Source organism: Copadichromis virginalis, linkage group LG19, assembly GCF_057382275.1.
Source record: "Copadichromis virginalis isolate Kocher_CV1m ecotype Utaka linkage group LG19, C_Virginalis_male_GT1.1, whole genome shotgun sequence".
In the NCBI taxonomy this organism is placed as follows: Eukaryota; Metazoa; Chordata; class Actinopteri; order Cichliformes; family Cichlidae; genus Copadichromis; species Copadichromis virginalis.
In genome coordinates, this window is record NC_140636.1 from 19397637 (window position 1) to 19412432 (window position 14796).

The 14796-nt window shown below is 41.9% G+C and overlaps 2 protein-coding genes across 2 annotated transcripts; both read left to right on the forward strand.

Annotated features, from left to right (window-relative positions):
• Window positions 1-1346: 1346 nt before the first annotated feature.
• tmem151bb (transmembrane protein 151Bb) lies at window positions 1347-6437 on the forward strand. The gene is made up of 2 exons (XM_085441847.1): window positions 1347-1831; window positions 5007-6437. The coding sequence occupies exons 1-2, from the start codon at window positions 1754-1756 to the stop codon at window positions 6414-6416; spliced, it is 1488 nt and encodes a 495-aa protein (XP_085297973.1). The 5' UTR covers window positions 1347-1753; the 3' UTR covers window positions 6417-6437.
• A 3837-nt stretch (window positions 6438-10274) lies between these two features.
• On the forward strand, window positions 10275-12893 carry mtres1 (mitochondrial transcription rescue factor 1). The gene is made up of 4 exons (XM_085442157.1): window positions 10275-10394; window positions 11310-11754; window positions 12362-12434; window positions 12508-12893. Exons 1-4 carry the CDS (start codon window positions 10376-10378, stop codon window positions 12688-12690), a joined length of 720 nt encoding a protein of 239 aa, XP_085298283.1. The 5' UTR covers window positions 10275-10375; the 3' UTR covers window positions 12691-12893.
• The last annotated feature ends 1903 nt before the right edge of the window (window positions 12894-14796 follow it).

Here is a 14796-nt window from a genome sequence, read left to right on the forward strand (position 1 = left end):
AACGGTCAAAGTATAACAGGAAATGAAATAATTAGATATGAAGCATGTTGGAACTGTAATTAGGTCAAGTTGACAACTTCAAATACTGGAGTTTAATATCCCCAAACAACACAAAAACTAAAACACATCAACAGAATAACCATAAAAACAAAGCAGGAACCCAACTCAATTCAATTTTATTTATACAGAGACAAATCACAACAGGAGTTGCCTCAAGGCACTTTATATTGCAATGCTGACCATACAATAATACAACAGCGAAAACCCCAACAATCACATGACTCCCTATGAGCAAGCGCATTGGTGACAGTGGTAAGGAAAAACCCCCGTCTAACAGGAAGAAACCTCCAGCAGGACTAGGCAGAGGGGCGGCCATCTGACCGGTTTGGGTGAGGGGAGGAAGACAGGATAAAAGACATGCAGTGGAAGAGAGCCAGAGATTAATAACAAGTATGATTCAATGCAGAGAGGTCTGTTAACACATAGTGAGTGAGAAAGGTGACTAAAGAAGAAGCACTCACTGCATCATGGGACTCCCCCAGCAGCCTACACCTATTGCAGCATAACTAAGGGAGGAGTCAAGGTCACCTGATCCAGCCCCAAAAATTAAAGTTTTAAGCCTTTGGAGATTGTGTCTGTCTCCTGAATCCAAACTGGAAGCTGGTTCCACAAAAGAGGGGCGTGAAAGCTTAAGGCTCTGCCTCCAATTCTACTTTTAAATACTTTAGGAACAACAAGCAAGCCTGCAGTTTGGAGGTCAAGGCAATGCAAACCAGGGCAAGTATCTTGTTAGAGGGCATATTACTAAGATTTTCAGGGCCAAGTACAATAACCTCAGTTTTAACTGAATTTATAAGCAGAAAATTAGTGGTCACCCAGGTCTTAGTGTCTTTAAGACATTCCTGCAGTTTAACAATTTGGGGTGTGTTACTTGGCTTCATGGACAGATAAAGTCGGGTGTCATCTGCATAGCAGTGCAAATGTATACTGTCTTCTAATGATACTGCCTAAGGGAAGCATGTTTATGTGAACATAATTATACATGCTTCCCTTAGGCAGTATCATCAACAAACAACAAATCAACAAACAGGAGAATCCAAAACTTCAATAAAATCAAAAGTCATTCATAGTAAGTAACCAGAGATCACAACGTCACAACAACACTACGAACAATTAAGCCGTCCAAAGAAAACCGTTGGTTAAGCCTAAAGAGTGACCAGATTACTTTGTTAAAGTAAAAATAACTTTATTTTTGCTCCATATGTTGATAATCAGTGAGGCGGCACATTTTAGGTCGGACTTTCCCTTTAAGTGATTTATGCAACAGCATCTCCTGGTACCTCAGTCTACCTCAGTCAGCACCATGGACAGCGACCCCGCCAGCTCTGCGGCCGCCTCCTGCGCACCCAGCGGACCCCGAGGGGCAGGGCACGCTCCTTCAGTAACGACGACCAGCTAATATCTCCCATCATGTTACTGCGGCACTGACAGCTGAACCGTAGACAGCAGGAGGTGGGAGTTCCTGTAGAAACACCCTCGCGTATCGATTTTCGTTTCTTAAGGAAGGTACAGATGCTCTTATTTTGTCTTTCACCGATCAGCCGGTCCCCGTCGGCTCAGCTCTAAATGCCTCTAAATGACAGCAGATGTGACGAGTCTCATTTGAGGGTCGCTGTGGAGTAAAGGCGGTGAAATCTCTCGCTCTTCCTCCTCCTCCACGCCCTGTCATCACTACCAGTAGCTGCCCAGCACCATGTCTCCTCCAGCATCGGCTGCGACAGCGAGTGAAAGCAGCACCACCACCGTTTTCGAGGAGGACACCAGAGAGGAGGTAGAATTTTCTGGCAATCCTTTTTTTTTGGCACAGTAAATGCCTTTTGTTACGGTCTGTTTGTCAGAGCTTGTCGCGGAGCTTTAATTTGTCCATGTGCGTGCTGTGCAGGCTGTGACACGCTGCAGGTGGATAATCTGACGGGAATTTGGTGTTACAGATATGCCACTGTTCCACAGTCTGATATAGAAAGGAATTCAATAATCTTGTAGCATGCATTGATTGTTTTAGAGGAAAACTGCAGGATATGTGATTGGGAATCAGCCAGCCAGCGTCTGTACCTGTTTTTCACCTCCCGTGTGCCGCAGCGGGCCTGTGAACCTGACCACGGACGGAATATCCTGTTATTCTTATTGTTTGCAGATTGATTTTCTTTGCACAGAAATGTCTGATCCGTGTGTGTTTGACCGTTTTGGTGATACTTTTATGCAAAACATCCACAGACGTTGCAGTTATCAGTCAGCAGAGATGCAGGTCAGCTGCAAACGAGACAGTGACCTAATAACATCCATCAGTTTGGCTGGGATCCGTTTAGGGTTAGAGTTAACATCCATTCTTTCTTAAGTAATTTTCATCCAATGCAATAATTACATAATTGCAAGCCCAAATGCATGGACGCTCACAGAAATGAAAACACAAATTTCTGCCCCTAAAAGTATAATCAACACACATCTGCACCCATTAAGCTAATTATTAGACTTCAAGATAACTATATACCTTTTTAAGGATCAAAAGGGTGCAGTACTGTTTAGTGGTTGGCCCCTCAATGGTTTCTTTTTGTATTTTTGAATGTCTCAGCTCACCAAATACATTTTAATATTAGACAAAAATAACCTGGCTAAATGCAAAACGCAGTAGTTTATAGATGATGATTTTATTTATTAAGAAAAATAAGCTATCCAAACCTGCATAGCCTTGTGTGAAAACTAAATCTTATGGCTGGCTGTGCCAGCTTGGCAGAATCAAGCATTTGTGATAACTGGCAATGAGTTTTTCATATCACTGTGGAGAAATTTTGGCATTGTTGTTTTAATTCAGCCACATTGAAGGGTTGTTTGAGGTGGACTTGCTGGTCTGTTGCAAATCACTGTCATGCTGGATAACCCAACAGTGATGGAGTTTCAGGGCATGAAGTCATGGCCGGACATTCTCCTTCATCTTTTCTTGTTCCATCCATTACAACAAGTCTCATTAGTCCAGAGAATAATTTTCCCCAAAGTCTTGGGGATCATTAATGGTTTTTTTTGTGAATGTGAAACAAGTCCTTGTGTTTTCTCAGTGCTTTTCTCCTTGGGCTCTCTCAATTTTTCCCAGTCTCTTTCTTATTGTTGATTCATGACCTCTGATCTTAACTGAGGAAAGTGAGACCTGCAGTTATTTCGATTTTCTTTTGGATTCTTTTGTGACCTCCTGGATGAGTCGTCACTGGACGCTGGAGGTTATTTTGGTATGCTGGCCACTCCTGGGAAGGTTCACCACTGTTCCAAATTCTCTCTATTTATCAATAATGGTCTTCACCGTGATTCACTGGAGTCCCAAAGCCTCAGAAATGACAATGTAACCATTTAAGACTCACACATGTCAATGATTTTTTTTCTCAGTTTCTTTAGATCGTGGCACAATGTGTTGCTTTTTGTCAACTTTTAGCCTACTTTACTTTGTTGGACAGGTTCTGTTTAAGTAAATTCTTGATGCGACAGGTTGGACAGTAATCAGGTCTGGGTGTGATGAATGAAATTTAACTCTTCTTTATGTCTTTTTTCTGTGTGTCTTACTTGGGTTATCTTTGTCTAATAATAAAATCAGATAATTTGAAACGTGCTAGTGTGACTGTTTCAGAACTAGGTGAAATATATAATTTACTCTTCCATTTTAAGATTTAAGGTTAAAGGTGCAGAATTGCAGAGGACTGTCACCTGTTCTCCCTGTTTCTGGGAGCCTTATGTGCACTTATTGACACCAGATGTGCAAAGGGTGTAAAGAAGTCTCCCCCGCACTCTGCACCTCAGAGGATAAAGCCTCAATGATAAACCTCTGTACCACTAAAAGTAAAAAGCAAAAAGGCACTTTTATTGTCTGAAAGTGTGTGGCAACATTTTCTATATCATGTAAGTGCTGCATACTTCATCTGACAATTTACATAATTATCTTGTTGTTCTTTTCAACCATAACCCCAGTGCTGCTTGCAAGGGTTTGCGACTCCTTTGTTTATTTTGGTCTAATTATGCGAAAGATTGAACAATGTTGCAGTTATTAATCAGCAGCTGCAATCAAAGCATGCAAAAACACTGTAAAGCAGATCAACTGACCTGACAGGGGGCTACACAAAGGACTGACTGGGGGATCAAGACACAATTAGGAAACACGAAGGAGGAAAGAAGTGGAAAGGAAGGAAGGAAAAGCCACAATAATACACATGAGATAACTGAAAAAAGCACAAGCTGGCTAAAAGAGAAATAACTCACAGTGGCAACATAATTTATTTGTTGCCACACAAACCAGAAACACAAACCCAGCAGATACGGACGACGCCAGTCAGGTTCACTGAGGAACACAGTTAGAAATGATAAAGGCCAGGCTTTTACTTTATTTACACATTTTAATTTAATCGGAAATTCCTCTTTTCTAAAGCTTTTCGCCTACGATTAAAAAATTATTAACGTTTCTGATATTTAATCTAACAAAATTAGTCAGATAGCAAACGACCAAAACACAATCCTGCATTTGACAGCTACTGGTAGTCTGTGGTGTTTACATGTGGAGGACTTAAACTTCAACATAATATTACCGTATTGTGTGTGTATAACCTCTTTTTAAGTTTTGTGGATATTATACATGGTTATGCTGAGGATATGTCGGCCAATTTCCACTGGAAATGCCTTTTGGTTAAACTGTCAGCAAGGAATTTGCATTTGCACTGTTAAATTTTTATATGACTTTAATGCACATAAAAAACAGCTGCTTGTTTAAGTGAAAATACATCGATGGTTTTTTTTTTTGCACTAATAAAGTTATGGAGTTGTAAAGTATTTTGTCTAGTGTCAATTATATCGTCAGTTATATCGTTATTGCAAATTTTCAAATGTATATCGTGATAAATATTTTTGGTCATATTGCCCTGCTCTACTGATCAGTTTTTAAAACGTTTCTTCTTATGTGTGCTTTCACTCAACAGCAAAGACCGCTGAAGCAATCTCTAAGCAAGTCCTTATGTCGGGAGAGTTTCTGGAAATGCTTCCTCCTTTCCGTTCTCATGTATGGCTGCATGGGAACCATGGTTTGGTGTCACATCACCAAGGTGACCCGCCTCACCTTCGACAGCGACTTCAAAGGGAAATCCATGATGTACCATGACAGCCCCTGTTCTGATGGCTACATCTACATTCCCTTGGCCCTACTGGGCATGCTCTATTTAGTTTACCTAGTCGAGTGCTGGCACTGTCACGTGAAGAATGAGCTGCAGCACAAAGTGGACGTGGAGGGCATCTCCGAGCGCATCCAGAGGATGCAGCAGGCTAAGCCCTGCATCTGGTGGAAGGCCATCAGCTATCACTATGTGCGCCGAACTCGACAAGTCACGCGCTACCGCAATGGAGACGCCTACACGAGCACTCAGGTTTACCATGAGCGTGTCAACACCCACGTGGCAGAAGCAGAATTTGACTACAGCCACTGTGGTGTCAAAGATGTTTCCAAACAGCTGCTTGGCTTGGAGAAGTCTGCGTTGACAAAGATGCGCTTCACTAAGTGCTTCAGTTTTGCCAACGTGGAGTCCGAGAATTCTTATCTCACACAAAGGGCGAGGTTTTTCACCGACAACGAGGGCCTGGATGACTACATGGAAGCCAGAGAGGGCATGCACCTGAAGAACATTGAACTGAAGGAGTATGTCTTGGTGCTCTGTGACCCGGAGCACCACCCTTGGTATCTGTCCCACTACGTCTTTTGGTTTGCCTCCTTCCTCACGTTTTCTTGGCCTCTCAGAGTCTTCACAGAGTATCGCACTGCATACGTCCACTATCGTGTTGAAAAGCTCTTCGGTCACGATTACCTCCCTGTTACCCCTTGTGACGATCGGCCTTATTGGCGCCGTATCCCTCGAGTTAACACCATTGACAGCACAGAATTGGAGTGGCACATTCGCTCCAACCAGCAGCTGGTTCCCAGTTACTCAGAGGCTGGCCTCATGGACCTGGCCCAGTGCCCCTCCAGCTTCAGTGGGCTTCGTCAGAACTGCGAGCGCTGCCACAGAGCCATTAGCTGCTCCTCAGTGTTCTCCAGAAGCGCCCTCAGCATCTGCACCGGTGCCAGCTCCCGCATCCCCTTCAGCAGCAGCCGCTTCTCCTTGGCCCGGCGCTATGGCTCCCAGCGCAGCTGCTTCTGGAGGAGCGGCAGCCTAGACGACCAGGTGAGCCCCAGTGAAAATACCCGCTGCCTATCGGAACGCCTCACCACAGATGACGAGGAGCCCCCGGACTACGAGGATGCACTTTGTTACCCGGTGCTCATTGTCCACTGCAGTGAGAACTGCCACAACCACAGATCTTTCCACAGAAATGGCTCCTGCGTGGAGACCTCTTTATGATATGCAGTCACAGCGGCATTTCTGTAGCATTTCAAAAACAGGGCGTAGTGGATGCTGTAAGAAACAATTGCCTGAATCCTGAATGTGTGAATCACCAAAGCAATAACAGCGGTCAGTGAGTGGAGAACAAAGTGGCATCTCATGATAAGCTCACACACACAAACAAATCATATCTGCTTGGCTTCCAGGAAAAACCAAGAAGACGCAGACTGTTACAAAGCACACCATCGCTACAGCTTTTACAGTGCATGTGAAACTAAGGCTGCAGATACCTCATAGGAACTTTCTCAGAGGTCACACATGGACAGGTTTAAACATCTCACGTTCATTTAGTGAGTCATTATGGAGCAGCTTCTACAAATTTAACTTCTAACTACAGCAATAACTGTGAAAATAAATCTCAAATGGAGGATTGCCAGTTTGTGCTGGTGCACATCCCAAAGTGGAAACCTCTGACTTCAAGTGACAATTTAAATCTTGGACATTCTCACTTACTGTTAAACCATATCTGTAAATTCTTTTTAAATCATCTGTTTTTTCCTACATTATCCAGAATGCCTTTTATTAACTCCAGACAACAGGTATAAGCTTAATTTCAGCAGACAGTGACCTAAGGATGTTAGAAAGCGTGAGGCATTTGTTCAGACTGAGAGAAGTTCAGACTCATGCCCTACTAACAGCCGGTCCTGTGGTTTCGTTGCATCCTGGTGCATCTCTGCTTCTTTTTCTTCTTCTTTAGTGGATTTCTTTGTAATTGACTGTTGGGCGTTGGTGCTATGTGGCAGCTCCAGACTGTTGTGGATGTTGAGTGACTGACACATTAACATGATGTTTACAGTTGGTGCTTTCCTTCTAACCTCGGATGTAAATGTTGGAATTAACAGTTTGGCCATCTTGAAGAAAATAAGAGAGAAAACAGAATCAGGTGGACTTTTTTTTTTTTTTTAGTGGCTTTAACATGCGATTAATTTGTCTTGACTGACCCAGAAAATGAAAAAATGTGGGCGCACTAACACTGTCTAGTCCTATGAGCCTTTACCTTGACAGACTAAAACGCATCATGAAAACTCAATCAAGCATTACGCATAAAATTGGACTTTTCTGCTGCCTACTGCCATGATGAAACCTGCCGGCAACTGTGGTACAAATACACATCATTACATCCATCATTGGGACATAAAAGATAGAGACTGGTTTATCACAGTACATGTGAGCAGGTGAGTGTGGATTTAGCTGCAAAAAAAGATCATAAGATCATCAAATCCATGCCTGTTTTCGCATGATTTCCTCCTGCTGAGACACTGTGGTAAAACCATATCCATGAATGTAAACCACCAGCATATACGATATACTCTGTACCATTATGTGTTGATAGTAAAGGAATAATTCTCCATTTTTCATCTGTAAAATGGTGATCTCGCTGTCCAGCATGTACTGATATGCCACCATGTTACTGAAAGACTTTGGATGTTGTCATGTGGAGGATATGTGACTCTTCTGAGTTTACAGTTAGTATATGCAAGGATGTAAATGTGCTTATGTTTACACATTATACAAACTTTATAATACATGCTTTTTTTTAAATATAAAAAATGTTGTATTCAATGTGCCACAATACAGCTTGTTCCCTATGGAGGACCAAAACAGCCAAAAATTTAAAATAAATTACTTTTTAAATAAATTCATATGCCATTAAATGCCTCTCAAATAGCACAAGTTACTTTAAGCATTAGTTGTGTTTTTTGTTTTTTTACCCAAACGACTGTATTGTTGTATTCTCTTTTCAAATTTCTTTCCACATTTCTGCTTTCTTTTGCAAATAAGTTGGCTATGAATTAAAAGCAGTCATGAGGTGAACCTTTTACCTTTGTAAATAAATGTTTAAATAAGTCTTAGTCACTAAAGATTTAAAATAGGTCAGCTAAGCCCTCTTATATGTACAATAAAGCAGAAATGCATAAAAAAATGTAAAAACACAAAATGAATGTATTTGGGGGGAAATAAACATATTAATGCATAAATTATTTTAATAAAGAAAATGTAAAATTAACATAGGATCAAATAAAAAAAAAAATCAAAAATATTAAATTTATTTTTGTGGCATTTAGTGGCATATTTACTGATTTTTAAATTTATTTATAATTTTAATCCTGTCAGTTTTGGCCCTCCATATTCATACATTGTTTTCAATAATGTAGTGACATTCATATTATTATGCACTTGATGGAAGTGACACTATAGACATTATGAATTGTAGTGGAGCTGAATGTTGGTGTAAATTACCTTGTAGAAAAAAGTGTCATAAATGTCACTATAACCAAATGGGCTGAATAAATAACTTAATTACTTTTTAGAATATGTATTTCAACTTATCTTATGCTGGAAAAATAAAAGTTGCAATAAATGTCTGGGTCATACCCATGTACAGTTAAACAAAATGTTGCTTTCTTGTATCCTCAGATCCATTTAATCCTTTGCCTGCCCCCCCTCTTAGCTGTAGAGAGACAAAACTGTGAAAAATCAAGAAAAGAAATAAGGTTTTGTTTCAATAACTACCTTCAAATCCTTTTAAAAGCTCCAGAAATAACAAATAATGAAGCTATTAACTAATTCATAAAGTGTAACAAATTGCTACTTATGTTTATCCATCCTTGTGATAAAACCCCTGTTTATTTAAAGTTGCTTCAGTTTCAATTTTATTTAATAATGTGTGAATTGCTGGCAAAGCAGACTGGCTGATAACCAAAAGATGGGCAAATTGCCAAAATGCAAAAGTTGAATCTTCAAAAATCTGGTTAACTTTAGAGAGACTACATCCACCTTGTACATACAATCACTACTACACCTGTTCAACTGCTTGTTAATGCAAATATCCAATCAACCAACCACATGACAATACCTCAGTGCATTTAGGTATGAAGACATGAAAACGACCTGCTGAAGTTCACATTGAGCAACAAAATGGCGAAGAAAGCTGATTTCATTGATTTTTACAGTAATTAGTGCCGGACAGGCTGCTCTGAGTATTCCAGAAACTGCTTATCTTTCCGCACAGTCATCTCCTGGGTTACAGAGAATGGTCTGAAAAAGAGAAAACATGCAGGAAGAAAACGCTTTGTTGGTGCCAGAAGATGGAGGACAATGGCCAAACTGCTTCGAGTTGAGAGGATGGCAACAGTGACTCAAATAACCGCTCATTGCAATAAAGGTTTGTAGAAAAGTAACTCTAAATGAACAATACATCAAAACCGGATAGGCTACAGCACCATAAGACCACACTAGAAACTAAGACTAATTCACACAGAATCACCAGAACTGAACATCAAAGACGGGAAAACCTGCCTGCTCTGATGAGCCAACAACTGCAACATTATGACAATGCCTTCTATTTATAAGAGACATCTAAGTTGTTGTGGTAAATTACACATTACTGTTATATTTTAGGAGAAGCTGGAATGTCTTTTACTGTTATTATATCAAAAAAGCAACTGAGAGTGGCTTCAGGGTTGATTAAATGGAGCATAAATGTCTTCCAACATGCCCAAATTTGAGTTTTGCAAGCAGTGGTGCACAGTGTTTGGTGAGTAATCAAATCCTCATCGGCCGAATTTAGGACAGAGCTGTATGGTCTACTTTAAGAATGCCACATATCACAAAACGATGTCTATATTCTTTTTATTAAATGAATCAAACTTTAATATTTAATTAATTTCATGGTTACTCATCCCAGAGTTGTTTGCCTAAGTTTTTCATTTTTAAAATATAAATCTATAGATTCCTGAAAAAAAGGACACGTGATCTTTCCCAGATTGAACCATTTTGCGTTTAAATTCCTTCACTGCCATTTGCCTCGGCCATACATGTAATAATCCACCGGTGCCGTAGGAGGCAGTATATTTAAATCGGCGACCACACGTCTACTCCACGGCAGCGGAGACGACGAAGTACAGTAAGAAGCTATGAAAGGTTATTCCATAGGTGAGTGTCCTGCAGCGTGTTAGGAAACTCGTAGTTAAGTTTTCATTCGATAAAAACTGTTTGTGCCACGTTTGATGGTCACGAAGCTCGGGCTGGGTCACGCTTAGGTTGAAGTAATGAGTCCACGAGCTCAGCGGAGAAAAGTAAAGCTAGCTAACGGCCCGTATCTGCGTCCGCTTGGCTTCAACTTTAACCTCAACATTGAGCGGAGACAGCAACCGGTAACAATTATGACATAAAAGTGTGTGAAAAGCAGGAGATGTATATAAAATGTGCCCGCTTTAGTGAGAACGTAACACATCCGAGGTCAGCAACGACCAAAGAACGTCCTTACTGAGTACTTCCGGAATAAACAAACGCATGTCGACTAAAATAGTAAAGCTTAACCATTGCTTTTAATCCGGTCAGTTAGTTCAAGAAGAAGCATTTGATCCTTTTCTTGTATTTATTAAACTAAAATAATTGAAATTAGTTTTTTTTTTTTTTTTAGCCGAGCCTGAAATAAATTGATGCTTTTATTCTGAAGATTACAGTAAATCCAGCTGATCTAAACTTATGTTCAGCAGTTTAAAAAAGTGTGTGTAAAATTATGGATCAGGTGAGGAGGCAGATGTTCTGCTGTGTGAAGATGATAACACAACATATGCAGCCTGTCAGCCTCCCTAAACTTGTCATTATTCTAACTGAATTTGCAAAGATGATCCAAAACACACAAAAAATAAAGATGAATTCAAAGTGGTTCTATTTTTGTTTTCTAAATTTAATAGATGTTGTGATATCACATGATCATGAAGTAAAAAGACAGAAATCGTGAGTCCTGTTCTTGAACCGTGGCTCTTTATATTGAATCCATATTAATTAATTAACTGAACCTTTTTGTTGTTGTTGTTTTGACAATCTCCTCCTTCCTTTCAGTGACTGGGTGGAGCACAAACATGCAGAGTTTGGTGGTGCAAGCTCTTGCCATGAGGCAGCTTGGAAGGTTGAGCCCTCGCCACCTGCTAGCTACTGGATATGGTCTGAGGCAGACCGAATGGTGTCCCAGGACCATTCATACACGCCAGCTGTGCGGCTACTCGGTCTTCCCTGTGACACCTGGCTGTCACCGGCCTGCTTTCCGTGGAAGAGACGCTCTCAGGTGTTGGTCTGCTCATCATTTGAGGTTTAAAAGCAACAAGAAGAAAGGTGCTTCAAGTGCATATGATGAGGAGGAGGAAGATGAGGATGATAAAGACGCAGAGGACAGTGATTATGAAGATTCGGACCCAAATCTACCCAAGGACTATAAAGACATTGAGAAATATGTTCAGTCCTTCCGCTACGATGTCATTATAAAAGCTGGCCTGGATATGGCACGCAAGTGAGTCAGCATAAGAATCTAAGGCTGGGTGGGTGTTGATAAGTGATTAAGTTGCTGCTAAAGATAAACAGGATTTTGCCCTCTTTCCTCCATACTTCATAATCAAAACAGGAAATAAGGAAATGGCGTGGAGAATCAGTGCCAGGGTGCTCTCAGTGTGCCACAAGCTGTTCTAGTGGCACACTGTGAGCTCATCAAGAAACTTTGTTTTTCCCTTTAACCACTGTAGCAGGTTCCCCATAGTATCCACAAAGAGGGGACGACTTTAGTTCTACACAGTTAAATTTGCTTCATCGATTGCCCAGCAATTGAGCATTACTGCCACTGTGCTTCACTCTTTGTCTTCCTCCTTCTCCAGTCTCACAACTACTATATAAGAAAAGAGAATAATTGGCAGCCACACGCCAGGTGTGCCTCTCTCCCCAAACTGGTCCCCCAATCTCAACCATCCAGCTCCACCTTTCCCTCGTGCATCTGAGGCACAGACCATACCTCGATGCCACAATCGCATAGAAAGAAGGCACACACACAAAACTGCAAACAGTAGGGACTTCACAACATTTGTCACCATTATACCAGAGTCTAATGTGCTTCTGTCTTGTCACAGTAAAATTGAAGATGCGTTCTACAACAACAAGCTCAGATTTAACGGACAGAAACTCATCAAGAAAAGTAAAACGGTGAGTGCTGCTTGCTTACGACAGTGCACGAATTAGGTAATCCAGTGTTCCTCATATTTTGTTCTTTTCTCAGGTAAAACTGGGGGACACCCTGGACCTGGTCCTGTCAGAGAACCCAGAAACAAACACTGTTACATTGATGAGAGTTATCCTCAGAAGGGTTTTTACTGACCCTGGTAACACTGAAAAGCACAAAGTTGCCATAAGGCGCTGGAAATGTCTTGAGCTTCCCAGGGAGGAGGCCTTTAAACCTTGAATCTGCCTAAGACCGTACTGACTGTAATGCCATTGGCCTGTGAGGTCAACAGCACTGAGTGGCTCTCCAATGAGGTGGATGTAGAATGGATTACAAAAATGTTGTGCAGAGCTCACAACTCTCACTGTGCTTAAATGTGTACTTCGCCCTTCTATAGTGTGACACTCCCCCAATAAAGGTGCACTGTGAGGGTTTAGACTTCACCATTTGTGTCCTGGTGGATTTTTTTTTTAATTCTTTTGGAAAGCTGTGTGGTGTTTTTCATGGTTTCAGAACTGAAACTGCCAACACTTAATATACAGGAATAAATAAATAACTTTAAATTTCTATTAAATATCCCCAAATATTAATAAGGAAATGTTATTGTATATAATATACAATAGATTTTTTTTTTTTATAAGCATGAGTAAGAAATATCTGGCTTTAATCCTGTTGGCTGGAAAAAAGCACTTTATATGATTCTTAAAACAGGACCCCTTATTTGTACTTTTGGAGCTCTAATTTATTCTCTCTAACCTGAAAAAATGAGAACTAAAACTGTCTCATGCACATCTCAACATTAATTTAATGGAATAAAAGTGCAATTCATCTGATTCTCTTATGTTAATGATGGAACTAAGAGCTGGATGCCTGTGGCTCAGGAGATGGAGCACCACCTGTCGCCCACCAGTCAGAAGGTTGGTGGGCGATAAGTGGGCTGCAAATCAGTGTCCTGGGGCAATGTTGTGAACCCTAAATTGTCCCTGGTGCATCTGCATGTGATAGCACTTAAAGGTATAGAATAAAGCACTGTGTGAATGTGGCTTGCAGTAGAAAGTGCTTTTGAGTGCTAAGAGCAGAAATGCTCCATGTACCACCGTGTAGCCTGCTCAGTCCAAGACACTCAAGTCTATTAACTTATTGTCATGGTCGGACGGTCCTTCCCGGAGCGACCTGTCTGTGTGTGTATGTGTGTGCTTCTCTCTCTCTCTCTCTCCTCCTCCACCCAGTGGCTGACACACCTGCACCTAATTTGCCATCCAGCTGTCACTGATCATCCTCGTTGTGGACTGAGGTACTTAACCATGTGTCTGGATGGCAGTCGACGCTGGATTGTACTGGAGGCTCGGTAGTAAAGAGTGTTTTCTTACTTTTAACATAGCCTTAGCCGGCTACCCTTCTCACCTGTAGCTGTCGTCACTTGTTTATAGGAGGAAGTGATACGGAGCAGAGGGTTGGAGAGAAGGAGTCCGCTGGATTAAGCCCTCGGAGGAGAAACACACTCAGATAATCACTTGGGAGACTCACCTGCACACCACTGGGAGTTTGGAGATGATCACCGTTGGATTTTTGTACTTCGCTTTGTGACTGTTTTGAGCACTGTAAATAAACGCACTGTTTGCTTCGCATCCAGAGCTCCGCGACTGAGTCCGTATTTCCCCCATTACCCGTGACAGAACAATCCAGCCAGCTATGGACTCAGCGGACTCAACCCCCGTCCAGCGCGAGCTCGCGCTTCAAGCTGAACGGTTGGAGCGGCATGAACAGATGCTGCAGCATGTTGCCAAGGAGCAGTCCGCGCTACTACAGGTGGTATCTGAACTGAAAGGTATGTTGCTTGCTACACCTAGGGCACCCATTCAACCACCAGAGCCCAGTACACCACCACAACCACCAGTGGAGCTTCTAAATATAGCGGCGGCCTGTCCCCTTCCCCCATCTCCGCCTCCGCCTCAGCGAGAACACACGTTCCCTATACCTGAAAAATTCAGTGGAGAGTTGGACAAGAGCCGGGGGTTTTTGGCTCAATGCTCTCTGATCTTTAGGCAGCAGACTCGAGCTTATGCCTCTGATATCGCCAAGATCACCCTCATGGTGGAGCTCATGACTGGACGAGCGCTACTCTGGGCTCAAGCAGTCCTGAGCGCCCAATCCTCCATCTCATATAGTGATTTTTTGAGCAAATTTCGGTGTGTGTTTGACAAAGGCTCTAACCCTGACAGTGCTGCTCATCGCATGTTTACTTTAAAGCAGGGCCGGCGAAGCGTGGCAGACTTCTCCGTGGACTTTTGGATCCTGGCCGAGGAGACGGGTTGGGAGGAAAAGGCGCTCCGAGGAGCATTCCTA